A 26,905-nucleotide genomic window follows, 5' to 3' on the forward strand; every position below is an offset into this window, starting at 1 on the left:
CCACACGTGAAACCCATAAACCCCGCCAGCCTTCGCTTTGCGCACGCGCCTTTTGAGGTACTAGCAGCTGCCTGCAAGAGGTAGCGTTGTGTTTCCCGCCAGGCCGGGGGGCGTGGCGCGACGCGACGCGACGCGCAGCTTGATGACGACATTTCGGCGCCGGATAGTCGAATGGTAGCCACAGTCCCTGAGGATGAGAGACGCTGTAGATTCCACAGGTGAGTAGCGGGAGTCGCGCGCCTGACGGTCCCGGCAGCCTCTCTGATCTTCCGCTGTCTTCGTTCCTCCGCGAGCCCCGGCCGGGCTTCCGCGTCTCTGCCCCGGCCGGGCCGGCGGGGGAGCCTAGGGCCTGGGCTCCGCCCTCATGCCGCCTTCCCGCGCGGCTCACACATCCAGTCCCGGTGGGTGCTCGGTTAACGTTCGTTGAACGAGTTGGAGGAAGGAAAGCTTCGAGTTAAACTTGAGCTTTGGACTCAACAAACCGTGTAGGAAGAAGAGCCGGGTGTGGGTCCCGGCCCGAGCCGTCCTCCCATTGTCCGAGCCAGTTTCCCCATCTGTGGTATGGGGATAGTGCCCAATGCCTGCTTCACAGGACAGTTGTGAGCAACAAAAGGGAGCCTGCTCGGCTTCTCAGAGCAGCTAGAGGGAGTCCTTGGCCGTGGCGTGATTTGCTTGGCATAACCTGCGATGACTGAGGACGGCTGCTCTCAGAAGAAACCCCAAAACTAGGTCCGAAGCAGCTCCTGAGGAAAGTGGTTGTTGAAGTGGTAGGATGAAGCAGGCGCTTGGTGCACAGCACAGAAGGGGTGATGGGTGTGTGTGTGTGTGTGTGTGTGTGTGTGTGTAGACCAAGGCAGGGTCAGAGAACTGTGTAAGGGTCACCGCCTGCCTTGGGAAGACCCCTAATTTGGCACCTCTGGCCTCATTCCTTCAGCCTCTGCCTGGTACAAACTTCCTCTGAGCAAGGAGGTGCTTTCACCTCGTCCTAAAGCTCTGCCCTTTGCAAACAATTCAGGATTTTATGCTGCTTTGATAATTTTGGAATAGTTCTCTTGACCACTTGATTCAGGACTGAGGTGTTTTGTTTTAAGTTTTCTTTAAAACTGAAACTGATAGCTAGTTGAAGAGTTGGGGGGGAGGGGGCTTGGAGATGTTTTTATTGCCAAATGACAGATATGTGCATCTCCTGTCAACTTCCCAGCTGCCTACACAGTCTCCTTGCACCCAACCTCTCCATCCACATGAAGTTGTCAGTTGCCACCTCAGTGCCCTTACTCAGGCCAGTAGGCAAAGCTGTGCAAGGAAAAGCCAGCAGTAACCCATCATTGGAACTAGGCATGCTTCCTCTCTGCTCAGTCCAAGGCTGAAATCAAGGTGCTGGCCAGCTTTGCTCTTATCTAGATGCTCTGGAGAAGAAGCTGCTTTCAAACTTACTCAGGTTGCTGTCAGAATCTAGTTCTTTGGAGTTGTAGAACTAAGGTCCCTGTTTCCTTGCTGGCTGTCAGCCAAGACTGCTCTGTATTTTATGGCCCACTGACTTGAGACTTTAAATTGTATCTGCAAAATTCTTTCACAGCAGTATCTAGATGATTGTGATTGAATAACCAGGGACCGGCGCTTGGAGGGCTATCTTTAGAATTCTGCCCACCACTGAGAAGTAAATGAGAAATATATGGAGAGCCCCTAGAACCATGCCTGGCACACAGCAAGTGTTATGCAAGCGTTACCACGTATTAGCAAGGATTTGCCACCACAAACGTGTCTCTGAAGCTGGCCAGTGTGGACCGCATGAAAATGGCATGTGTGGGATGAGTTATACAAATGTTCTCCTGGGCATTGTGAAACCATACAGTATTCTGCTTGGCAGATGTTGAGATTTCATATTTGCTTCTCCACAGTGGTTTCCTAAGACGACCATTTCAACTCCACCAGAGGCTACTATGGCATTCCCTCACCTGCAACAGCCCAGCTTCCTACTGGTAAATATCAGCTGCCCGTGTGAGTGTCAGCTCAAAGCTGAGGGACCTGGGAGTTCCTTCCACCAACTCGAACTCTCCAGTGGTTGTTTTTGGGTGCATGTGTTGGGAATAACACTGGACTCGGGGTTGAAATCCTTAGGCTTGACTCTGCCTCTGCAGGACCTTGGGTTCACTCAACCACTGAGCCCTGGTTTTCTCATCTACGAGGCGAGTTTATCCAAAGGCCATTTTCCCTGCTTCCCAGGTATGGGGAGGAGCAACTGAAAAAGATATACCTTCAAATTTCATGTCTTGTAAATCCTTACACAAACGTGTAATAATCATAACTGTCATTACTGAAAGATGGAGGGCCACTGTTCTGCTGGGGGCAACCAGGACTGTACTTTAATATTAACCATGAGCCCTGGCCAGGGTACTAAGTGGTTAGAGCAGTGGCCCACACACCAAACGGTTACAGTTCGATTCCCAGTCAAGGGTGCGTACCTGGGTTGCAGGTTCAATCCCAGGCCCTGGTTGGGGTGAGTGCAGTAGGCAACCAATTGATGTGTCTCTCTCACATCGATGTTTCTCTCCTCCCTCCACCCCCATCCATCCCTCCCTTCCACTCTCTCTAAAAATCACTGGAAAAAGCATCCTCGGATGAGGATTAACATATATATATTAAATATGATGCTGAGAAGTTAAGCATAAGACAGATATCAGTGGTGAAAGTTTCAAATTTTAGTTCCCAGAAGATACTTGAGATAAACATTTATTTGGAAGGACATTCTTCCTTGGTGCACCCTCTAGAGCCAACAGATCCAACCTGTGGCCTACACAGCCCAGGTCTTCACCTCTGACTGAGGCCCATAGACTCCACCCTTGTTTGAAGGTGGACAAGGCCTTAGATATCCTTGGGCAAAGCCCTCTTCATTGAAACTCTGACATTTCCTCTTGATCTCCATCCATTTGTGCGGACGCTTCTTTTTCTTTGTGTAGTCAAGATATACACACCCATGAACTCAGGTAGATTTCCTTAGTTCTTGTCCTGAATGCTTTCTGGCCTGTCCATGGTCTTCATGATTAGTGTCAGCACTTGGCTGAAGCCATATGTGGATTTTAACCTGCCTGTTTTTTTTTCTTTTCTTTTTTACATTCCCCCCCCCCCCCTTTTTTAAATCTTTATTGTTGAGAATGTTACAGATGTTGTCCCTTTTTCCCCTCATTGCCTCCCTCCACCCAGTTCCCACCCCACCTCATGCCTCACCGCCTTACTGTCTGTGTCCATAGGTAAGATCTTTGGTTAATCTTTTTCCGCCCCCCTCCTCCTCCCTTCCCTCTGAGATTCGTCTATTTCATGCTTCCATGCCTCTGATTCTGTTTTATTCACCAGTTTATTTTGTTCATTAGGTTTCTTGTTCATTTATTTTGATTTTTAGATTCGATTGTTGATAGATATGTATTTGTTGCCATTTTATTGTTCATATTTTTTTCCTCCTCCTCCTCCTCCTCCTCCTTCTCTTCCTCCTCCTCCTCCTGCCTTCTTCTTCCTCCTCCTTCTTCTTCATAGGTAAGTAACTACTTTTCTCTTGCTGCTTTTAAGATTTTCTCTTTGTCTTTAACCCTTGGCATTTTAATTATGATGTGTCTTGGTGTGGGCCTCTTTGAGTTCCTCTTGTTTGGGACTATCTGCACTTCCTGGACTTGTAAGTCTATTTCTTTCACCAGGTAGGGGAAGTTTTCTGTCATTATTTCGTCAAATAGGTTTTCAATTTCTTGCTCTCTCTCATCTTTTGGCACCCCTGTAATGTTAATGTTGGTACACTTAAAGTTGTCCCAGAGACTCCTTACGCTTTCTTCATATTTTTTTATTCTTTTTTCTTTTTGCTCTTCTGATTGGGTGTTTTTTGCTTCCTCATATTCCAAGTCATTGACTTGATTCTTGGAATCCTCTACTCTACTGTTGAATCCCTGTAAATGGTTCTTTAGTTCAGTTAGTGTATGCTTAATTTCTGACTGGTAATTTTTCATGACATTGAAATTCTCACTAAGATCCTTGAAAGTCTCACTAGTCCCTTGAAGCACTCATGAAGATCCTTGAGTAACCTTATAATCATGGTTTTGAACTCGGTTTCTAGTAGTTTGCTTGCTTCCATTTCTTTCATTTGTGATATGTTTCTTTGTCTCAGAATTTTTGCTGCTTCCTTGTGTTTGTTTCTATGTATTAGGTAGAGCTACTGTGTCTCCTGGGATTGGTAGAGTGGCCTTGTGTAGTAGGTGTCCTGTAGGGCCCAGTGGCTCAATCTCCCTAGTCACTTGAGCTGGACACTCTAGGTGTGTCCCTGTGAGCTGTGTGCACTGTCTTATAGTTGAGCCTTGATTGCTGTTGGCATCTCTAGGAGGAGATGACCTCCAAGCCAACTGGCTGTGAGGACCAGCTGCAAAGACAGTGCGAGAGCTGCTATGCAGGAGGCAAGGCCCAGCTGTGAAGCAAGGCAGGCTGGTGCTAGAGCTGGGTCTAGAGCCTTTTATTGGTAGGTTTGGGGCACGCTGTCACCAGCTGCAGCTTGTTTGAGAGATTTTAGCAAAATCTGAAGCCTGAGCCAGGACAGGCCATTCATATGGAAAAGCTGCTGCAAACAGCTTGGGTGGGGCTGCAGATTGGATGGGGTGTGGTTAGGGAATCCCCTGGGCGGAGCAAACAGTGTGGGCTGCCAGATATGGCTGCCAGTCAGCCCTGTAATAGGGGAGGTCCCAGCACAGGAACAATGACCCTTGCAAGCACCCCTGTCTCGGAGAAAGCCGCCCCTGGGTTCCTGCCCCATTGCCAGACAGTTCAGTTCCTCCTCATATGTGTCTGAGTCTTCCAGAGCTGCCCGGTGCTGGAGCTCAGAGGTATTGAATCTAAGTGTGTTTGTGTGCCAGCCCTTTAAAAGGAACAGCTGGGTCTCCAGCAGCCTCTGTGTCTCTTAGCCACAATCCCCACTGGTTTTTACAGCCCATAGTTATGGGGACTTCTCTTCCTAGTTCTGGAACCCTGAGCTGGGGGTCTGGTGTGGGGCTGGGATCCCTTGCTCCTCTTGGGCAGCTTCCACAAAGACACTCTCCCTCCCAATTAAAAAAGCGACAGGTGGGTGTCAGACCATCCTGGTCCGCGCCTCTGCCCCTCCTACCAGTCTCAGTGTGCTTTCTTTCTTCTTTAATTGTAGGACTTCACTCAACCAGCTTTCAGGCGGTTCTGAATGATAGTGGTTCTGTATTTTTAGTTGTAATTTCAATGTGGTTGTGGGAGGCGGCGAGTACAGGCATTTACTTTTGCTGCCATCTTGCAAGGTCCCTGCCTGTTTCTTTTATTTTACCTTTCTGTTTGTCTTTATTACTTCTTTTTTTTTCCTAATTTAAATTCTTTATTGTTTAAAGTATTACATATGTCTCCCTTTCCCCCCATTGACCTCTCCCTGGCTGCTCTCCACTCCCCCCCCCCCCCCCGTCCCCAGCACATATCCCCACCCCCCTAATGTCTGTGTCCTTTGGTTATGCTTATATGCATGCATACAAGTCCTTTGGTTGATCTCTTACCCACCCCCATTCCCTACTCTTACCTGCCTTCCCTCTGAGGTTCCATGGTCTGTTTGATCCTTCTATGTCTCTGGATCTATTTCAGTTCATCAGTTTATGTTGTTCATTATATTCTACAAATGAGTGAGATCATGTGATATTTATCTTTCTCTGACTGGCTTATTTCGCTTAGCATAATGCTCTTCCGGTCCATCCATCCTATTGCAAATGGTAAGAGTTCTTTTTATTTATATATATATATATATATATATATATATATATATATATATATATATATATATATCAGCATAATATTCCATTGTGTAGTTGTACCAGTTTTTTAATCCACTCATCTGCTGATGGGCACTTAGGCTGTTTCCAAATCTTAGCTATTGTAAATTGTGCTGCTATGAGCAGGGGTGCATTTATTCTTTCTGATTGATGTTTCTGATTTCTTGGGATCCCTGCCTGTTTCTTAAGGTTATGAAGGTTCAGTAGGTTCATTATCACTGAACAAAAGACATTTTAGTTAGGGGCTTAAATAGCAACAAATAACACCCTCATTTTATTGGGCATTCTTACTGATCGTCACAGTGGTGTAAATCATGGGTGGGCAGTCTTATAGGGATTTTACAGTTCATTGCATACACACTTGGTGAACACTCTGTGGTCTATGGGGGAGCCCTACTCGATAAGGGTCTTTCCTGAATGTGGGGCTGACCCCCTGCTTGAGGGTCAGGCAGAAGTCAATTTTATTTTGGTAATATGCAATTCTTTGAGGTAACTGGGGATGCCTAACAGAGGCTGCTGGGAAGCAAGCCTGATAGTTACTTGTCTAGAAGGCATGGTACCTCAGCCTCTCTTCTAGTAGCATCCTTTAGGTCACTGACATATGCCTGACCTAATGTTTGAGGTGCTGGGGAATCAGGTCGGTGGTGTGTATCTCACTCCTGCCTGTCACTTGGATTTCTGTTTTGACTTGAGCCAGAATATCATCAAAAGCTGCAAAATGAATACGTTCATGATATTTTTTTTCGGTTTCTTATAGGCTAGCCTGAAAGCTGACGCGATAAATAAGCCCTTTGCACAGCGGTGCCAAGACTTGGTTAAAGTCATAGAGGATTTTCCAGCAAAGGTACAGCTCTGCTAGCATCTCTCTGGGGCATGTCTCATTCTGTCCTTGAAAAATGTTCTTACAGCCCCTGGTCTCCACCTCTGAGCCCTGCCCTACGCAGAGGCCTAACCTGGCATTGTGACTGTCACATTTATGGACACATTTAGGCATGTGAACATGTAAGCCAGGATTTTCTACAATGCATGCTTTTGTCCCACATGGGATGCTTGGCAATGTCCAAGGACATTTTTAAAAATATATATTTTATTGATTTTTTTTTACAGAGAGGAAGGGAGAGGGATAGAGAGTTAGAAACATCGATCAGCTGCCTCCTGCACACCTCCCACTGGGGATGTGCCCGCAACCAAGGTACATGCCCTTGACTGGAATCGAACCTGGGACCCTTCAGTCCGCAGGCCGACGCTCTATCCACCGAGCCAAACCAGTTAGGGCCAAGGACATTTTTAATTATCACACAGGAGTGGTGCTACTGGTATCAAGTGGTAGAGACCAGCCATGCTGGTAAACCATCTCATAATGCACAGGGCCGCCCCCACAACAAAGAAGTATTCAGCATAAAATGTCAACAGTACCAAAGTCGAGAAACTGGTGTAAATACTGAAAATATGTATTCCCATCACACCCAGATTTGTCAATTAGTAGTAAATGAGGTAAGTTTAAGAAGCCGGCCTGGACAAGGAGTTACTACCAAATGACAGCAAGTCTCAGTTTCAAGGGCTCACTTTGAGAAGAACATTGCCACCCTTAGTAAAGCTCTCTTTAAATATAGTGACTAATTTAACTGGCCCAGATATAAAACAGTACCACTAGACATGCCCCATAACCACGATGAAAGGACCCAAGGCTGCTGCTCTCCTGTTGGCACTGTTGTGCCAGGGTTCCTGTGGGTGCCAGGCTGGTCCTGTGGGTGCCAGGCTGGTCCTGTGGGCTTTTGAACCAGGGAGTAACATGTTCAGAGCTCAGGTTCAGCTAGGGAAGTGGGCAGCGTGAGGTGCAGGACGAGTTGTCACACAGCCCAGCAGTGAGCACTGGTCCTCAGCAAGCCTGCCCAAAGCCTCACCCTCTCACTGTTTCAGGAGCTGCATGCCATCTTCCCATGGCTGGTGGAGAGCATTTTCGGCAGCTTGGATGGTGTTCTCATCGGCTGGAACCTCCGCTCCTTACAGGGACGTGTGAGCCCTGTAGAATACAGCATTGCGATGGAATTTCTAGACCCTGGGTAGGTAGGTTTGTCACCTGAGGAGCTGGATGTTTCCTCTGGTGATCCCATTTTTAAATCATTGTATTTTTCAAAGTTAGAAACACATCAAAGCAAGATGGTTTGCAGTTCATTTGCCTGCTTTTCTTGTTTTAATTTCTTGTTCAGTGGTCCAATGATGAAGTTGGTATATAAACTTCAAGCTGAAGACTATAAGTTTGACTTTCCTGTCTCCTACCTGCCTGTAAGTAAGCCCTGGCAGTGAATGCTGTGCTTGGGCAGAGACCCCAGACAGTGACTACAGTGGTGGTAGGTGGGCAGGGGCTCAGAGGGGCTATCACGGTGGGCAGGAGAATGCCATGGTGTCTGTTCAGGGTCAAGGAGGCATCACAAATTGGAATTTTTAAGATCACAAATTCTGCCGATGGGGAAGGCACCATGCTGCCCGGTTTGCTACTGGCTAGATGATAGGGCCATGTGACTGGTTACAACAGGTGACTTGCTCAGTAGGTATGAAAAGCAGAGGAGATGGGATTCATCAAGCTTATAAATGTGCACAGCTGCTGCCTTTGCTGTTTGTGGGTCTTTATGATGATACTAGTGGCCCAGTGCATGGATTTGTGCACTGGTGGTGGTCCTCGGCCTGGGCCTGGCCTGTGGGGATAGGGCCGAAACCAGCGGTCCAACATCCCCCAAGGGGTCACAGAGTGTGAGAGGGCACTCTGCAAAGTTGCGATAGATATTTAGATAGATAGATAGATAGATAGATAGATAGATAGATAGATAGATATAGATGAGAGATTCTAAGTGAAAGCTTGCTCAAGTGTTATGCAGAGGATAGTGCTGTTCCCACGAACAGGGTCCATGTGCTGGCCACCTCCTCAGCAGCCTTCCCAAAGGGCTGCACCACATGTGGGCACTGAGCCAGAGCCTGCCTGCGAGCCTGCCTCCCTCTCTCCACAGGGCCCCGTGAAGGCATCCATCCAGGAGCACATGGTCCCTGATAGTCCTCTGTACCACAATAAGGTCCAGTTCCCCCCCACCGGGGGCCTTGGCCTGAACCTGGCCCTCAGTATCCTTTGCTGACCCCATGGGTAGGGAGGCTGGGGTGGCCAGCACAGTGTGGGGTTGGTGGGGGTGCGGTGGCCCAACATCCCTGCCGTTTGTCCCCTGACCCTGCCTTCAGATCCGTTCGAGTATTACATGTTCTTTTTCGCTTTGAGCCTCATCACTCAAAAGGTACAGAAGGGATTCCTCTGAACAGAGTTTGCTTTACTGGAAACCCCTGAGAGGGTGGGAGGCGTGGCCCTGGGCTCTTGTTTTCACACAGCAAGGGGAGCTTGGGATTTGCCTGGGAGCCAGCTGCCAGCCTTTCTTTGTCTTCCATTCCTCCTTTTCCCTTCCTGCCTCATTTCTCTGGGTCTTCCTTTCCTTCCTCCTCCAGTGTTTGTCCTTCAGGCCATTCTCACTTAGGGCAATAGACTGGTGGGCAGACTTGACAGGTGATGTGGCAGGCAGGGGGCTTCCCATGGAGGTGCTTACCAGACAGTGGGGCAGAGTGGAGGGGCCACAGGCGGGTAGGCCTGAGGGTTGTCAGCTGTCTGCGATGGGGCTTTTCTCCTGGCACCACCCTCAGTGTGCGTGGGCTGGCCTCAGGGAAGCAGCCCACATCCCAAGGCTTTCGTGTGATTGCTGGGTCAGCAGCCTGGGGCGGTGCCCAGAGCCACCCACTAACTCGAGTTTTGTTTTTCAGCCACTCCCCGGGGCCCTCCATGTTCGTCCTTCAGACTGCGCGTATTTCATCCTGGTGGACAGGTACCTATCGTGGTTCCTGCCCACAGAAGGCAGCGTGCTCCCCCCACTCTCCTCCAGTCCCGGGGGGCCCAGCCCCTCACCAGCTCCCAGGTAAGGCTCTCCGACTACCCTGGCCTTTGGCCAGTACCTGAGGTGTCCCGTGCCTGCCACTAGCTATTCTACAAAAGAGTGGCCTGGTCAGTGAGCACTGCTCATGCAACAGTGGTGCCCACTCTGCCCAGGGCTCCCGGTTTTTCTTAGCCCTGAGATGCCCCCGCCCCAGCTGCCATAGCACAGACCAGAGCGCAGGGGTACGGGGAGTGTCTGTTTTGGCTTCCAGTGGCCATCCCTGAGGTGGTCAGGTCCTGTGGCTGCATGGCCCTGCTGTGGAAACGGGCTGTGTTCTGCCCATAGCATCCCTCCCCACATGCACCATCCATTCCCGACAGTGAGGTGCTAGTGTTCTCTGTATGGTTCCAATTTTAGTATATGTGCTGCTGAACCAGCAGTGTTGTTGGCCAAAACATTGTTAGTGATCCATGAAATAGTAGGAATCTGTGTGACTCGAGAACCAAGTGTTGGCCTGAGCCAGAGTTCCTGGGATGGAGAGCCTTTTATGTCAGTGAGCAGGCTGTTACTGTGCAGAAGGAGTGTGTGCGGCCAGTCGCAGCCTGGAGGTGAACAGGGCCTTTAGCTGGCTCTCCCCAGGAGATCCTCCTGCCCTAACAGCCACTGCCCGTGCTCCTCTGACCCTCCTCCACCTCACTGGCCCAACTCCTTCCCTGGGAGGCTGCAGGCAGGCTCTTTCCGGCACATGCTAGTCCACCCCACATCTGGCACATGCCACACCCCACGCTCACAAATATGGACAGATGCCCAAGGAAAGGGGATTAAAAGAGGAGAGGGGTGTCTTGGGGGTGGACCAGAATCACGCCTTCTCACAGGCAGACTGCAGCTGCCAAATGGTTTTCTGGGCCTGATTTTGTCTGCTTGTTTTTACATATTTAAGACTGACAAAAAAGTTGCTATGCATAACATAGAGAACTACCATAGACCCTTCAGCCAGGTTTCTAAATTGTTTTTATCCTCTATGTGTTTTTTTCTGGGTCCTTTAAGTAAGTTATAGATATGATGCCCATTATCTCTTAATATTTCAGCGTGTATCTCCTAATAGTGAATGCACACTCCATAACCACAGCACTTCTCTCCTAGTCAGGGAGCAGGGATTGCTACGAGGCCACTGTCTAATCCTCAGACCCCACTTGGGTTCACCAGCTATCCCATCAATGGCAGTTACCTGGCTAGGATTCAGCTCAGGGTCACTTACTACATACAGTTGTCTCTCTAGTCCCCTTCAGTCTGCAACTGGATCTCAGTCTTTCCTGACCTTGACACCTTTGTAGCATGCAGTCTAGGTGTGTGCAGAATGCCCTTGACCTGGGTTCTCAGGTATTTTCTTGTGATTGGGCCCAGGTTGGACATGGTTTGGTAGGAGCTCTGCAGCGGTGACCCATGGCGTCCATGTGCCCCATAATAGGCAACATTAGCTTGATCACTGGGCTAAGAGGGGAGACGGGGGTTGGCCATGTTTTCCTGCTGTAAAGTTAAATAAGTGTTTTGTGCCTAAATTAATTAACAAGGGGAATTTAATGGGAAGATATTCTGAAACTATACACTTATCACTTAATGTTAGCATCTCTTGGTGGTCCTTGGCCAGATCACTTATTAATGGAATGGTGCCAAGTGATGAATTTTTACATTTCATCACTTCTTTGTTTACTAGGGAATAGTCTCTTCCCATTTGTTTGTATAAATCCACCTGGACTGGGGAGTCATTGTATGATTCAACAGGTTGTAATTGTTATTGTGGTCATTGATTTTGATGTCCAGGTTGCCCCTGGTTATGCCAGCGGGAGCCCCTAAAGAAGGCCTGTTTCTGTGTCTTCCTCAGGACTCCAGCCATGCCTTTTGCTTCCTATGGCCTCCACCACACCAGTCTTCTAAAGCGCCATATCTCTCATCAGACATCTGTGAACGCAGACCCTGCCTCCCATGAGATCTGGAGGTCGGAAACTCTACTCCAGGTGAGAACTGAGGCAACTCCGCTCTGCTTCCATTTCAAAATAAACTGCTCACCACTTTCCACCCCATGGGCCAGACGCCTAAAGACTGCCCCTGAGCTGGATGGTGCTTCTAAATGGTCAGTATTTTCTTCTGTGACATTTAGAAAATAGGCGGGAAGAAATGTACCCGCCTGTCTAACCTATATCTCATTGCCAGTGTTTTCCATCCCCGGATTTCTTGTGCAGGGTTTTGTTTTTCTCATGGTGATGTATTCACTGCCCAGTCTTGTAGTTTCCGATAGATCTGTGTAAATGCTATCACCACCCCACCTCTCTGACGCACTCCCATGTGGTTGGGAAGGTTTCCTGTGACCACTGTCATGTGGATATTAAACCCTGCACCAGCTACATTTTTATGATGCTTAATAGAGAGGGCCTTTGAAGCCTTCACCTTGGTCAGCAGGCAGCCCCGGCCCTTCTGTACTAGGGATCCACAGGGGAGGTGGCAGTGCCCCATGTCAGCCTCTCCTCCAGGCTTGGTCTGGCTCACTCCCTCAGTGCAGCGCTGGCCACCTTCCGGGCCTTGCTGTCTCACCTTGGAGAGTGAGGTTAGGCTGGTTCTGACACAGGATTCTGGGGCTGAGATGGCAACCACAAACATTGCTTATCGGCAACCTGGAGTGGGTAAGATGGGGTTCTGTCCCTCCCACCTGGTACATAACTCTTGGCGTGGGGGTTGCTGTGTTTTTAGAGGCTTCCAGGTTATTGTCAGCAGCACTGGGAGGTGGGGCATCTGGAATCATCTTCCCTGTTCACTGAGGGGCCCAGTGCTTCAGTTGGCTCCCAGCTAAGTGGGCTCTGGCTTCTGCCAGCCGTGAGGGGGCAGGTGACCAAGGCATGGGCTTATAGGACCGAACGGGAGGGTTGTTTCCCAGTGCATTTTTTTAATATATTTTTTTGAATTATGGTAAAATACGCATAATATAAAGTTTACTATCTTAACCACTTTAAAGTATATTTACATTGTTATAATTGATCTCAAGACTTTTTTATCTTGAAAAACTGAAACTCTGTGCCCACTAATCAATAATTCCTCATTCTTCTCCCCCAGCCCCTGGCAACCACCATGCTACTTTATTTCTATAAATTTGACCTACTCTAGGTGCCTATATAAATGGAATCATGATTTTTTTTAAATGACTGACTGACTTCACTTAGTGTAGTGAATCTTTAAAGTTCATCCATGTTGTAGCATGTGTTAGAATTTCCTCCCTTTTTAAGGATATTTAGTAATATCCCATTGTATGTAAATAATCACATTTTGTTTATCCATTCATCTGTCAGTGGACACTTGATTTACTTCCACCTATTGGCTATGAATAATGCTGCTATTAACCTGGATGTGCAAATAGCTCTCCTAGACCCTGCTTTCAATTCATTTGCGTATATACCCAGAAGTGGAATTGCTGGGCTATATAGTAATTGTTAAAATTTTTTAAAAAACAGCCGTACTGGCCCTAACTGGTTTGGCTCGGTTGATAGAGCTTCAGCCTCCAGACTGAAGGGTCCCAGGTTTGATTCCGGTCAAGCATGTACCTTGGCTGTGGGCACATCCCCAGTTAGGGGGTGTGCAGGAGGCGGCTGATCGATGTTTCTCTCTCATCAGTGTTTCTAACTCTATCCCTCTCCCTTCCTCTCTGTAAAAAAATCAAAAATATATATTAAAAAAAAACAAAACAGCCATACTGTTTTCCACAGTGGCTGCACCATTTTGCATTTCCACCAGCAGTGCACGGAGGCTCCAATTATTTCACATCCTCTCCAACACTCATTATTTTCTGTTGTTGTTTTTATGATACCCATCCTAATGGATATGTGAGGTGGTATCTCGTTGTGATTTTGATTTGTTGCTCTAATGATTAGTGGTATGGAACATCTTTTCATGTCCTATTGGATATTTACCTATCTTTGGAGAAATGTCTATTTAAGTCCTTTACCCATTTTTTAATTGTGCTGTTTGTTTTTATGTTGTTGAGTTTTAGGCATTCTCTGTATATTTTAAGTGTTAATCCTTTATCAGATACATGAATTGCAAATATTTCCCTCCATTCTTTGAGTTGCTTTTTTACTCTGTCTATGATAACTTTTATTTATTATTTTTAAAAATATTTTTTTATTGATTTCAGAGAGGAAGAGAGGGAAACAGAGATAGAAACATCAATGATCAGAAAGAATCATTGATCAGCTGCCTTCTGCATGCCCTCCACTGGGGATTGAGCCCGCAACCCGAGCATGTGCCCTGACCAAGTATCGAGCCATAACCTCCTGGTTCATAGGTCAACCCTCAACCACTGAGCGACATTGGCCGGACTGTCTATAATATCTTTTGACACAAAAGTTTTTCATTTTCATGAAGTCCAATTTATCTAGTTTTCCTTTGTTGCCTGTGCTTTTGAAGTCATGTCTAAGAAATCATTGCCAAATTCCATATCATGAAGGTTTCTCCCCATGCTTTCTTCTAAGAATTTTATCATTTTAGCTCTTGCATTTAGGTCTTGGATCCATTTGGAGTTATTTTTTGTTTATGGTGTTAGGTAAGGGTCCAACTTCATTCATTTGCATGTGGCTATCCTGTTTCCCAGCAGCATTTGTTGAAAACACTCCTTTCCTCCATTGAATAGTCTTGACACTGTTGCTAATTCATTTAACCAGCTAATGCTCTTTTGCAGGTTTTTGTTGAAATGTGGCTTCATCATTATTCCTTGGAGATGTATCAGAAAATGCAGTCCCCTCATGCCAAGGTATGTTGCCATAGTTTCTTTCCATCCCCTGCTCTTGTCCTGGTGTGCCTGGTCAGCCAGCTGCTTTTTGTCCTTGATGTCAGTTAGTTTTCAAGGGCTGGATGGTGGGAAACCACCCCTCACTCAGATGCTGACCAGCAGGTGGGTTTGGTTCTGTGGTGGGCTTGCACCCTGAGGGCTGGAGGCCTGTTGTCTGGGGTCCTGAGCTACTTCCAGAGGCCCCTCGGTGGCAGCAGGAACAGATGAGGTGGTGGTGCTCATGTTCTGCGGGCAGGGGAGCCGCTGATGCTTCTGGGAGACATGTCTGGTCTGTCACGTCTGTCGTCACTGTGCCTCCTGCTTTCCTGCTGAGGGGGTGCCCAACAGACCCCGGCCACCCTGGCTCTCCACCTTCTCCTGCACACCAGCAGGCTTTGTGTTGGGTGGAGTCTGACGCCCTCCTGCACGTGGCCTGGCCTGTTTCCTCCTCCTCCTCACCTCTCCCCCTCCTCTCACTGGGCTACTGGCGTGTAAAGATGTGGAGGTGGCTGAGACCCTGGCACCCTCGGGAGTTGCTGTCCCCAGGGCCCATAGCCCATTGGACTTGTCAGAGTAGAACAGTTCTGTTCAGTTAGTAAGGTGGGCATTAAGGCTCCTACTCTGTGAGACTGCGGTGCCTGGCTTCTCTGTACCGGCTTGCTTCTGTCACTGCCAGACAAAATTCTCACAAGCTTCCTTGAGAATGAAGGATCTGTGGTTTTTATAAAAATGGAAAATGGCTGTCTGTAGCTTTTGCTCTGTGATTCTGGGGGAGAAGTGGGGGTTCTGCTCCTGCTGCAGAGTCTCAGCAACCAGTTCTGTGGTCCCAGTGCTCTGCCAAGTGGAGGGTTGGGGTGCAGCCCTCCCACCGCGGCTCTTTTAAAGTGCCCCAAATCTGCTTCCTGGGTGTCACATAGGAGGAGGAGGAGACAGGGGACTCCATCCTGGGCCTCTCACGTCACAGCTCTTGCACTGCTCTCCCATCTCCCAGAGCTGACTCTCTGCATGTGCCTGGCTGGTGCACGGTGGTCCGGGGTCCTGAGAAGCTCACGTAGCCCCTGTGCACGTGGCTTGGTCTTGCAGAGGCAGAGGCCACTTCGCTGCATTGCCTTCCTTGTCTGCTTGCCCTGTCTTCCGAGCCAGCGGAAGCATGCCGCTTTCATTTTCAGCAGATGTGCGAGGCAGAAAGGACTTTCTAGTCTGAGTCCACGCGGGGAAGGGGCAGTGCCTGTCCTTGCCAGGGCAGGAGGGCCTTCCCCTTCTCCCCACATTTGCTTCCTCCTCTTGGCCAGACCACAAGGTGGGTGAGAGCTGCTCAGGATGGCGGGGGCGAGGGAGATTGTTCTCACCACGCATCAGGGAGGTTCTGCCCTTTCCTTCCTACTGAGGCAGAAAAGCAAAACCTGAAAAAACGAGGTGTGTAGGAAGCCGGGAAAGACCGCTGTGGAGGTCTGCTTCATCTGAGGCCCCTTAGCGTTTATCCAGGCCCATGGTGCACTGCACCGTACGGAAACCCTTGTGAGGCTTGGTTTTAGGGAGGCAGGGAGTGTAGCTCCTGGAAATCCCCCAGTGTGTCCGTGGCTGGGCTGGGTGCAGAGTGCATGCTCGCTCCCTGGAGGCCTGGCCTCCACTCCACCCAGCTTGCTGAGCGGGGCTTCTGGAAGCGCAGTAATGATGGCCATAGCCCTGCCGTCTGGTATGGGGCTGCCCTGGGTCCCCACAGGCCAGGAACCCAGCAGGAAAACTGTGTGCTCCGATTCCTCCTGAGGGCTACAGCTGAGCCCACGGTCTGGCCTGGAGGAAGGCTGTGAATGGCCAGCACCTTCTTGCCGTGCTCCGTCTCACCCCTGCTCCGCGTGTCTGGCTGTGCCTGTCTCCTTGGAGTCTGGCACACTCGTTCACGCCTCTCCTGTGTGAAGCATGCTGCTCGGCCCAAGGCATGGCCCTCGCAGGGCAGGATGTGTGCCTGGACTGGCTTTGGGCTGTGCTTGGCTGACGGAGGGCTGCTTTTGCAGGCCTTGGTGCTGCAGGGAGGTAGGGTGGAAGGTCCTGGGGTGGGGCCAGGCAGCATTGGAGCTCAGCTGTCATCTCCAGCATCCCAGGCTCAGGGAGTGTGTGACCATGGCCAGATTCTTGCCATTGGGACTAACGAAAGGCTCTGTGTATCTGGAGGGTTGGGGTCCCGGTGAGGTAGAGAGAGGCTGGTCTTCCCAGAATTAGATCCAAGGAGTGTTTGTGTCTCCTTTAACCATTTCCAGATGTTGAGTGTGGAGGGCGTTTGGTGGGGCCTGGTGGGCTGAGCCTCTGCGCACTGTGTGCTGCCTTTAGGAACCAGCCCCATCAGGACAGAACACTGACTGGATCTTAGACACATGGGATTGTGCTGGTCAGTGTTTCCTCAGGACAACCCAGGGAAGTCCCGTCAGTTACATGGCTTTGTTTTCTTGGCAGAGAGGCCTCCATCTAGAACTGGATCCTAAAAAGTCTCTCTCCTGAGGCTCTGGCCTTCAGGGCCGTGGTTTTGGCACGGTGTGTGTGTCCAGTGCCATCAGGGTCAGGGGAGAGCGGGACCCTCATGAGGGAAAGTGAGTCAGGCCGACCTCGGAGAGCTGGAGAGGCCTCCCGGTGGCCTGGAGGGTCTGTCCATCCCCCTGCCTGGCAGGTGCTGCTAGGAGGGGTGTGGTCTGGGTTGCTATGAGGGTGGTCTCACTGGCCTGACATTGCTGGGCCATGGTTATTAGGATTGTCACTGACATGCTTTTGTTTTTGTTTTTTCTCTTCTTCTGGGCTCTCACTTTTTCTTTCTCCCCACTCTCCCCTTCCCTTCCTCCCCTTCCTCCGCCTTCTCTGGCTTCTGTTTTGTTGTCTCAGCTGGAGGTTCTGCACTACCGACTCAGTGTCTCCAGCGCCCTTCACAGCCCTGCCCAACCCAGCCTCCAGGCCCTCCACGCCTACCAAGTACTGGCTGCTCTTGATCTGTTCCGTTTCACCCCTGCCCTGTGGTGTAAGCCACAGAGCTCATGTCAGTGCAGTGGTAATGCGAGGGCATGGCTGGGGGCCTGCTGGGGGTGATACAGAGACCGTCCCACACACAGCCAGGCCCTGGGGGTTGAGGGTGGCCGGGCCCTTCAGCCTGGCCCAGCCTCCAGGTGTGTAGACTAGCCAGGGTTTGGGATGTGCAGCCATGTGGCAGGAAGTGAGGCACATGATCCCTGCTGGCTATGGGGTCATCAGGTCTTCCTGCCAGGCCTCAAGCCAGTGGAGGTGTCACAAGCTGTTGTGTGTTGTGGGGACTCTGTGCTTGGCCCTGGTATGAGGAAGCGAAATATTTCTGCTTTTGCGGGACAGCCCAGCTCACCCTGCAGTTCCAGCCTGTACTTGAAGTGACTGAAGACCCAAGGCCCAGGGGCTTGTGGGTGGTGGTCTGCTGAGCCGAGCCTGTGTGTGAGGCAGAGGCAGGAGAACTCCGGGCTTGGTGCTCCCCCTGGAAATGCTGTCAGTTCTTGGGAGACCAGGCCCGGCCTTCTGCAAGCCCAGGCTCTTGTGACCCCACGGCAACTGGTCTGCTTAGGCAGAAATGAAGAGTGTGACCGAGTAAGAGGAGCTCAGCCCTGTAGGGTGTTTCGGACTGACAGCCTCATAGTTCACTGGTTTCTGAGATGAGGCCGGAAGTCTGGGCAGAAACGGCTGAGGGGTGTACCTGGAGCCGTGCTCAGAGCCTGTCTCTCTCACTGTCCGTGGGAGCACACGTTGAATTTGAACACAAGGTGAAGAGTTTTGTTTTGCTGGGATAGGTTGTCAGTGCGCAGCACATATTGGGGTTTCTGCTCAGAAGCAGCAGCTGCAGTGAGGAGGGAAGAGCATGTTCCAGAAGGTTCCGTATGGACCAGCTGGGCACAGAAGTTGGTGCCGCTCCAGCCTCTATCGGGAGGGTCCCTGGAGAAACATCTGGCTGTGTTTGCTCCGCAGCAGGAGGGCCAAGAGCCCTGGAATGGGCTTTGGAAAAGTGTCCTTAAAAGGAGGCCACCTGCAGCTGCAACCAGATTCCTGTGGGGCTTTGGCTCAGGAGGGTGTGGAGTTGGAAGATCGGCTTGACAGACCTAGAGGGAGCATGGCCAGTGGGGTTACAGTGATTGCTGGGGGCCTGTGGCAGGGAGCCTGGCCCTCCAGAAATACCAGGAAGGATGGATCGAGATGGGATTGGGGATCCTGGTTCCCCTGTCCATGGCCAGGAAAGAGTGAGAGGTCAGGAATGAGAAGAGGGGGGAGGGCTCTGAGCAGGAAGTTCTCAGGTCTGATATTGATGCCCTTCTAATCTTTTGTTACTAAAATAGCCCATGCTTTTTGCTTTTGTCTTCAGAACAAGGCAGATTCATTGCATAAAGACTTTAAAACGCAGATAAGCAGAAGGCAGTTACCTTAGTACCATAGTATCATCCCTAGATGTGTGTGTGTGTGGGGGGGGGGGGGGGGTCACCTGGGCCTGTGGAGGCATTTCCAGGATGGAGAGGGGCAGGGATGGCGCTGTGGGCTGGGCCCAATAGGCTGGCTTCCTCGGCCCCTGAGAGGTCTGTGTCCGGCTGTGCCAGGAGTCGTGGCTAGCCCCCGCCTCAGCACGGCTCTGGGTTGGGATGAGGCTGCCAAGAGCTCTTCTGAGTTTGCTGTGGCCTTAAAGCTCGGGTGAGTGTGGGGAGAGGAGCGTGTCAGTCTGGACAGCCAGAATGTGGGGCATGGGCAGTGGGTCCTGCCTTCCCATGTGGCCCCGGCCACGCGGGGCTTCACCCTGCAGCCCCTCCCTGAACCGCTGGCAAACAGGCTTTGCTCTGGGTCTGGTTCTCAAAGATCCTACAGGGCTCTGAATCAAAAGTTCGGCTCACAAGATTGACAGTGTTCTTGTCTTTGGGGCTGTGCTGACCAATAGGTCCATTAGCAGCAGAGGGAAGACTGTCCAGAAGGGGGAGCAGGTAGAAGGATGGGTTGTGGCAGGAAGAGGGGCTGGAGAGTGTTCACCTGGAAAGGGGAAGCTATGGGCCACAGCAGCCTGTCCGCACACACCTGGGCGGCAGGGGAACACCGAGTCCAGACCCCAGGTGGGATGCCAGCCTGCCCGCCCCCTGCTCCTCCTCCTCCTCTGGCTGGCCAGGAGGTGAGGACCCCTGACAACCTAGATGGGCAGCAATGACAAGTCCCCCACGGAGGGTTTGGAAAGGGGTTTGAAGCAGGTAGAGAAGCACCTGGCCAACTTGGTTTTGTGGCACCCGTCCCAGGGCACACTGCAGGCTTCGCCACTCCTAGCTTGTCTCAGAGCCTGCAGTGCCAGGGTCATCAGCGGGTGGCAGGTATGGTGGGGCCCCAGGTGGTCCCGCTTTCAGCCTGGCCCATGCATCCTGTGGGGAGAGCAGAGAGATGGGCCCTGGTAGGATGTGGTCAGACCTGGGGGTTCAAGCTCAGAAAAACCTGGGTCCTGACACTACACCCCTCTCGACCTTAGGAGTCATTCACGCCCACCGAGGAGCACGTGCTGGTGGTGCGCCTGCTGATCAAACACCTGCACGCCTTTTCCAACAGCCTGAAGCCCGAGCAGGTCTCGCCCTCCGCCCACTCCCATGCCACCAGCCCCCTGGAGGAATTCAAACGGTGGGTATGGGGCTCGAAGCAGGGCTGCTGTGCTTCAGCCTGCCTCCTTGTCCTCCGCACACGTGCTGCCCGCTGACTTTCCCCAGGGTGTGTGGCGCCTCTGCGGGTGACTCACCTTGTTCCCTCCTAGCTCCGTCTCCTCGTCCCCACCCTGGCCCCAGAGGTGGGGGGCCCAGCTGCTTCTCTGGCTGCGATGGCCTCTCCCTCCAGGTCTGCCCTCTTCAGCAGAAAGAGCCAGGCTGCAGTTGGTTAGAGCGTCATGCCCATACGCCGAGAGCCGGGCTGTCTCATATGCTCCTCTCCCTTCCTCCAAGTGACTGGCAAAAAGGCCAGTGGGCTAGGAGGGCCTTCTCAGCAGAGTGGCTCAGTTGTCACAGGAGATTGGGCTGGGAAAGGGCTGGGGTGGTGAGCCAAGCTGACAAGTGTACAGGAGCCACACTGGATTGGCCACAGGTGTGCTTGTGTCCTTGGAACATTCCCTTACCTCTGAGCCATGGTTTCTTCCTCTGAAGAACGGGGCTAAACACAGGAAGTCTCAGCCCCAGAGGGAACCCAGTGCCCCTCCTGGCAGAGCTGGTCCTTAAAGCAGGAGCCGCTGGGCTCACTGCTGAGGTGACCCAATTCCTCTCCGTAGGGCTGCTGTCCCGAGGTTCGTCCAGCAGAAGCTCTACCTCTTCCTGCAGCACTGCTTCGGCCACTGGCCCCTGGACGCGTCCTTCAGAGCTGTGAGTGCCGGCCCGTTAGCCTCACTGAGCTGCACCTGGCCCACTTCTGAAGGGATACTGAGTGACCACCCTAGGGATGCACTGGGTCCCTCCTGTGTCCTCTCAGGAAGAAGACAGACCTAGTGGCACCCCTGCTCCCTGAGCTACCTCCTGGGCCAGATGGCCCCAGGATCAGGCCCAACGCCTGCCCCCACAGCCCACTATGCCCACGTATCTCACCAGGTCCTGGAGATGTGGTTAAGCTACCTGCAGCCCTGGAGGTACGCGCCTGAGAAGCAGCCTCAGAGCAGTGACGGCCAGGCCCGCTGCGTGTCCGAGAGATGGTGAGCCTGCGCCTGCCCTCGCCCAGGGGAGCGGCTTCGGGGCCCCCCGGGCTCTTCTCTGACGGGGAGCACAGGCCGCCCGCGCCCCTCCTGACGCTCTGTGTCTCGTCTGGGCCTGGGATTGGTTTCCTGTGGAAATAGCAGGTCACCCTCTTCCCCTGTCCCCTTGCCATTATCGTCTCACTCAGATCTATGCTCACGCTCACCCCAAACCTTCACCAGTTCGTTCATAGCAGCCACCGCACTTCCCCAACACCTCCCAGCTGGCCCCCAAGCTTCCGTCGGCACCTCTGGTTGCCTCCTGTGCACCCCTCTGGTGCCCTGGCCAACTTTTGCCATGGCCCTGGTCATCTCGGAAAGGGCCTCGTTCTGGGGATAGTCCATTGTCCTCGGGGGGCCCAGGCCTTGCCAGTCTGTCCTGCCTCCTCCCCGGACACCCCCAGACCCTCTCAGCTGCCGTTCTTGACACCTCTGGGTGGGAGATGGTCCCTGAGTAGCTGCCCGGTCCCCAGGGCGCCCTTCGTGCAGGAGAACCTGCTGCTGTACACCAAGCTCTTCGTGGGCTTCCTGAGCCGCGCGCTGCGCACTGACCTGGTCAGCCCCAAGAACGCACTGATGGTGTTGCGAGTGGTCAAAGTCTTCGCCCAGCCCAGCCTGGCTGAGATGATCCAGAAAGGTAAGCCCTTAGCCCGAGGGACCCACAGACCCTGTATGTGCCTCACAGGCTCGTGGTGTAGGGGATCCTGGTTCCCAGAGCAAGTGAAGGTCTGAGCCTGGCGGAACCCCGTCTTCCTAGTAGCTCAGCGCGCCTGGCAGAAGGGGGAGCAGGTCTCTGAGCGATCTCCCTGGTGGCTTGTGGCAGTCGGGTCCCTGTCCTGCTTTCGTCTTAGCCAGCTTTGTTGGGCGTTAGCTTCTTATGCTACCTCTTGGCGAGTGAGGGCTTCCTGTGGAGACTGGCAGCGGCTCTGAGAGCATCAGGACCCGGGCTCCCTCGCTGCGTGTTCACTGCCGTTCGGGAACCTCAGGAGGCACTTAGGGAGCCTGCCAGCAGCAACTGGGTATCTTGTGTCCTTGAAAGCCAAGCCCAGGCTTGTGTCCTGCTTTCCAGGCGAGCAGCTGTTCCTGGAGCCCGAACTCGTCATCACCCACCGCCAGCACCGGCTCTTCCCGGCTCCCACACTCACCGGCAGCTTCCTGTCGTCTTGGCCGCCGGCCGTCACTGACACCTCCTTCAAGGTGAAGAGCCATGTCTACAGCCTGGAAGGCCAGGACTGCAAATACACCCCGATGTTTGGTCCAGAGGTCCGGACGCTGGTGAGTGAGTCTGGGCTCAGCCAGTCCCAGGGCCGTCCTGAACCTGAACCCCTGGGACAGTGAGCCAAGGGCACACACATCTGGGGGGGGGGCGGGGAGACTAGGGGTTGAATAGACACCAGTACTCCCTCCTCCCCTTTTAGGTTCAGTGAAGGCTAGTTTTTTTTCTAATAATAGAGGCAGTGTTTGTTGGGATTTTCCCACATTTAGAATATGCCCCTTCGTTTTTTAATTCTTTGTCACGTGGAAGCCACCCTCCTGGCCCTTGGCAGGCTTCCCTGGGACCACCTGTTGGGGACTGGGTGCCATGAGGTGGCCCCACCAGAGCTCACTGACCTCCCGTCTGCCCGCAGGTCTTGCGCCTGGCTCAGCTCATCACGCAGGCCAAGCAGACAGCCAAGTCCATCTCTGACCAGTGCGGGGAGAGCACAACCAGTCGCCCTTTTCTGTCGTGGCTGGGCTTCTGCCTTTCGGACACAAACAGCTCCTACCCAGCCAATGACCTGGACGACATGGGGCAGGACAGCATCCGCAAGACAGACGAGTACCTGGAGAAGGCCCTGGAGTACCTGTGCCAGATGTTCCGAGTACGAGCCGGGAGGCTGTCCCTCCCCAGATTTGGTCCCATGCCCTTACCCACTGCTTAGCCCGGACCAGCCAGACCAGGACCTAGCCTGGGTTGTGCCACGCTGGGCTGGGCTCCTGCGGGAGATGCATCTGGGTCCCGTGGTTGTCGCTGTTAGAGGCCGAGGGGTTGAGGACCAGTTTGCTCCCTTCACCTGGAAACTGAAGCCGTAGTTTCTCCCTGACAGCTCAGTGAGGCCCAGCTCACCCAGCTCACACTCGCCTTGGGAACAGCTCAGGATGAGAATGGAAAGAAGCAGCTCCCGGATTGCATCGTGGGCGAGGACGGACTCATCCTCACACCCCTGGGCCGGTACCAGGTAAGGCCCACGTCCCAGCGGGGCCTGGCTCTCCAGGGTTTTCCAGACAGCACAGCCGGTGGTCCCACCAGCCTGTCCCCGTCCCCCATAGTCAGAGACAACTCACCGAGTTGTTTGCAAAGGTGTGTTTTCTGGACTGCCCCTGTGGCCCCCCTTTCCCTGGGGCTCACCTCCTGCTGCTTCTAGATCATCAACGGGCTACGGAAGTTTGACATCGAGTACCAGGGGGACTCGGAACTACAGCCCATCCGGAGCTACGAGATTGCTAGCCTGGTCCGCTTGCTCTTCCGGCTGTCCTCCACCATCAACCACAGGGTGAGTGCTGGGGGGAGCCACATCCTCAGCTCAGTGTCCCTTCCATCCTAGAGCTTCAGGGAGGGGCTGGTGGAAAGTGGGGCCCCTGCCTGTTGCCCACTCCCCTGTGCCTGTCTGTGCTCTAGTTTGCAGGCCAGATGAGAGCCCTGTGCTCCCGGGCTGACTTCCTCGGCAGGTTCTGTAGATACCACCTCATGGAGCCTGGGCTGACTGACAAACACCTGCTGAGCCCCGTGGGGCAGGGCCGTGTGGCCAGCCGTGCCCGGGGCCCCAGGCTCAGCCTTCGCTTCCTGGGCAGCTACCGGACGCTGCTGTCACTGCTGCTGGCCTTCTTTGTGGCCTCTCTGTTCCGCATCGGGCCCCTGCCCTGTGCCCTGCTCCTCGTGCTGGGCTACTTCCTCTATGCTGCGGCCATGACACTGCTGACGGAGCAGGGCAAGCTGCACCAACTCTGACCACAAGCCCGCCTCTCCCCACACTGCCCCTCCCGTGTGCCTGGGAGGCCACCTCCGAACCTGAGCCTGGTCACCTTCACGCTTCCAGGGAGCATTTTCCTGTAGCCTCCGAACCGTTTGGAAGAGAACCTGAAAGAGAAGGGCGCACCGTCCAGACGTGGCCAGGGAAAGAGCAGCGTCCAGGGCCCATGAGCTGCGTGGGATCGGGACAGTCCAGGGCCGCCACGGGCCTTCCTCGGCCGGAGGCTCCGCGAGAAGGTGGCTCTCCAGGCTTTTCTCTTCTTTAACTGTCTCGGGGCTTAGCGATGTGAAGCCAAGGAGTCAGTGCTTCCCGGGGAGGCCTGTGGCCACGGCCTCACTGTCCTGAGGTGGGCAGTGTGGCAGGAGTCTCCTCCTCTGAGTGACACCAGGACAGCAGCTCAGCCTCTGGCTCCAGAGAAGAATCAAAGACCCGAAAAGAGGCGCCTGAGAAAATTAAAGGATGATTCTCGGAGCCTCATTTTAAAACTACATTTGCCACCATGCTTGACAAAACCAGGGTTATTCCTCGTGTTGTCCCAGCGACTGGACGTCTGGGCCATACAATTCTGCCCTGGCTTCCTTCAGCCCCAAGTCAGCAAGCACCTCGCTCAGTGGTGGCCTGTGTCGCCACCTGGTCCTTCAGGCCGGGCTCCCGTCCCCTGCAGGCATCGGGGATCTGGCAGGACCGCCCGTCCCTCTGCCATATTCTGGTCTACAACCAAAGATGATCAAGAGCGTTGTTTGTACCTTCAATAAAATCAAGTGTGCAAAGACAGTAACCTTTTGATACCACTTAAATATTGAAGTTACACAACAATTACATGTTCACTGTCAAAATTCCCCACGGGGCCTCACACACCTTTCGTTATACAGATGACACCAGAGAGAACAACTCTTTGAAGAGGGATTTAAACCAGCCATCTTGTGGGGGGCGGGGGAGTTTTCAGACTAAAAGTTGGGCTTTGTATTTTTATTTGATTCCATATAGTGGTATTTGGTAGCTTGTGACCAAAAATCCAACCAGGCTTGTAGCCCATTCTTAACCCTGAGTCCTCCGGTGCCTGCACTCAGCCTGCTGGGCGTCCTGTCGCCCCTCGCCCAGGGACCAGTGGATTCACTTCAGCAGCAGAGACAGGCAGATGCAGACACAAGTGGCCGGATGATAATGGGTCCCCAGAGGTTTGGGGATGCAGCTAGCAGAGCCCCCAAGCTAGGTCTTAGCCACGGGTGGGGAACCTTTTTTCTGCCAAGGGCCATTTGGATATTTATGACATCATTTGCAGGCCATACAAAATTATCAACTTAAAAATTAACCTGCTGCGAGAATCAAGATGGCAGTGAAGATAAACACCTACTCTGCACCTCCCGCAACCACGTCAAAATTACAACTAAAATACAGGACAACCATCATTCAGAACCGCCTGAAAGCTGGCTGAATGAAGTCATACGCTAGAGAAGTGGAGAACGCATTGAGATAGGAGGGATGGAGGCGCGGAATGGGCTGGTCCGGCACCCATGTGTGCCATGTTATTTTGTTTGTTTGTTTTTAATATATTGACTTTTTTACAGAGAGGGATAGAGAGAAACAGCGATGAGAGAGAAACATCGACCAGCTGCCTCCCACACACCCCCCACCGGGGATGCGCCCGCAACCAAGGTACATGCCCTTGACCGGAATCGAACCTGGGACCTTTCAGTCCGCAGGCCGACGCTCTATCCACTGAGCCAAACCGGTTTCGGCATGTGTGCCACGTTTTTAATTGGGAAGGGATCCCAGCCCCCCAGCCCAGGGTTCCAGAGCTGGGTACAGTTCCGGTAACTTCAGGCCATAAAAAAACTAGCGGGAATTTTGGTCCAGTGACAGGTTACTGGAATCCCACTGTTCCTCTTAAAGAGCCCACGCACTGTCCTGCTTCTTCCGAGATCCAGCTCTGGGGGACCCAGACACATACGGGGAGTAACTAGATTGTCTGGCATTGGGGCAGGAGAGCCCCCAGAACAGCACGAGCTGGCACTGAGAGGTGTGTGCCGTCCCCGAGGATGGGGGTCCCAGAATGGGAACCCAAATGAGGCATGCATTCTGAGGAGCCCATGGGTATTCCTCCCCGCCCATCTCCCTTGGAAAGCTCCAGGGCAGGTCGGGCTTCCAGGACGCTATCCTCCCTCTCGTTCTGGCTCCCCTGTGTCCAGCCACACCTCCAGGCAAGGATGCCAGCAGCACCACAGAGACCACAACCCCACCCCAGGCTGGTGCTGAGGGGGACTCAGTCACACCTGTGGTGTGGCACAATGCCCAGACCACAGACTCCGAGCCTCGGGGAGCCTCTTACCCAGGGCCAGAAGGTTCTGGTAGTTCTCCAGCATCACGTCCCGGTACAGGGCCCTCTGAGGCGAGTCCAGCTGGCCCCACTCCTCCTGGGTGAAGTCTACGGCCACATCCTTGAAAGTCACCGATTCCTGGGATGACACACATTCTCAGTCACCGGGGAGGGAGTGATTCCCATTGGGAATTAGGGTTAACCTCGGTGACCTGCTCCCAAGCGTGGAAGGTTGTGCTCAGACGTCATCTGTCATACAGTCCCACGTACACACCACAGCTGGGCCAGGAATCACCATCTGGACCCAAAGGGCCCGGCTAACTGGGCA

General features: G+C 52.7%; 1 protein-coding gene across 3 annotated transcripts; it reads left to right on the forward strand.

Moving 5' to 3' along the window:
* Nucleotides 1-121: 121 nt before the first annotated feature.
* Nucleotides 122-26,577, forward strand: SMPD4 (sphingomyelin phosphodiesterase 4). 3 transcript variants are annotated; one of them, XM_079762745.1, is made up of 20 exons: nt 122-218; nt 1,899-1,979; nt 6,565-6,651; nt 7,728-7,870; nt 8,018-8,093; nt 8,813-8,921; nt 9,036-9,088; nt 9,603-9,754; nt 11,595-11,727; nt 14,436-14,507; nt 17,397-17,483; nt 20,017-20,162; nt 20,797-20,887; nt 21,110-21,210; nt 21,723-21,886; nt 22,319-22,524; nt 22,878-23,111; nt 23,337-23,468; nt 23,655-23,783; nt 23,909-26,577. In XM_079762745.1, exons 2-20 carry the CDS (start codon nt 1,941-1,943, stop codon nt 24,236-24,238), a joined length of 2,484 nt encoding a protein of 827 aa, XP_079618871.1. In that variant the 5' UTR covers nt 122-218; nt 1,899-1,940; the 3' UTR covers nt 24,239-26,577. The 3 variants fall into 3 exon arrangements, with proteins under 3 accessions (XP_079618871.1, XP_079618872.1, XP_079618873.1); XM_079762746.1 differs by lacking the exon at nt 17,397-17,483; XM_079762747.1 differs by lacking the exons at nt 122-218; nt 1,899-1,979; nt 6,565-6,651 and having other exon boundaries at nt 7,771-7,874.
* The last annotated feature ends 328 nt before the right edge of the window (nt 26,578-26,905 follow it).

This window comes from Cnephaeus nilssonii (genome assembly GCF_951640355.1).
Source record: "Cnephaeus nilssonii genome assembly, chromosome: 22".
NCBI lineage: Eukaryota > Metazoa > Chordata > Mammalia > Chiroptera > Vespertilionidae > Cnephaeus > Cnephaeus nilssonii.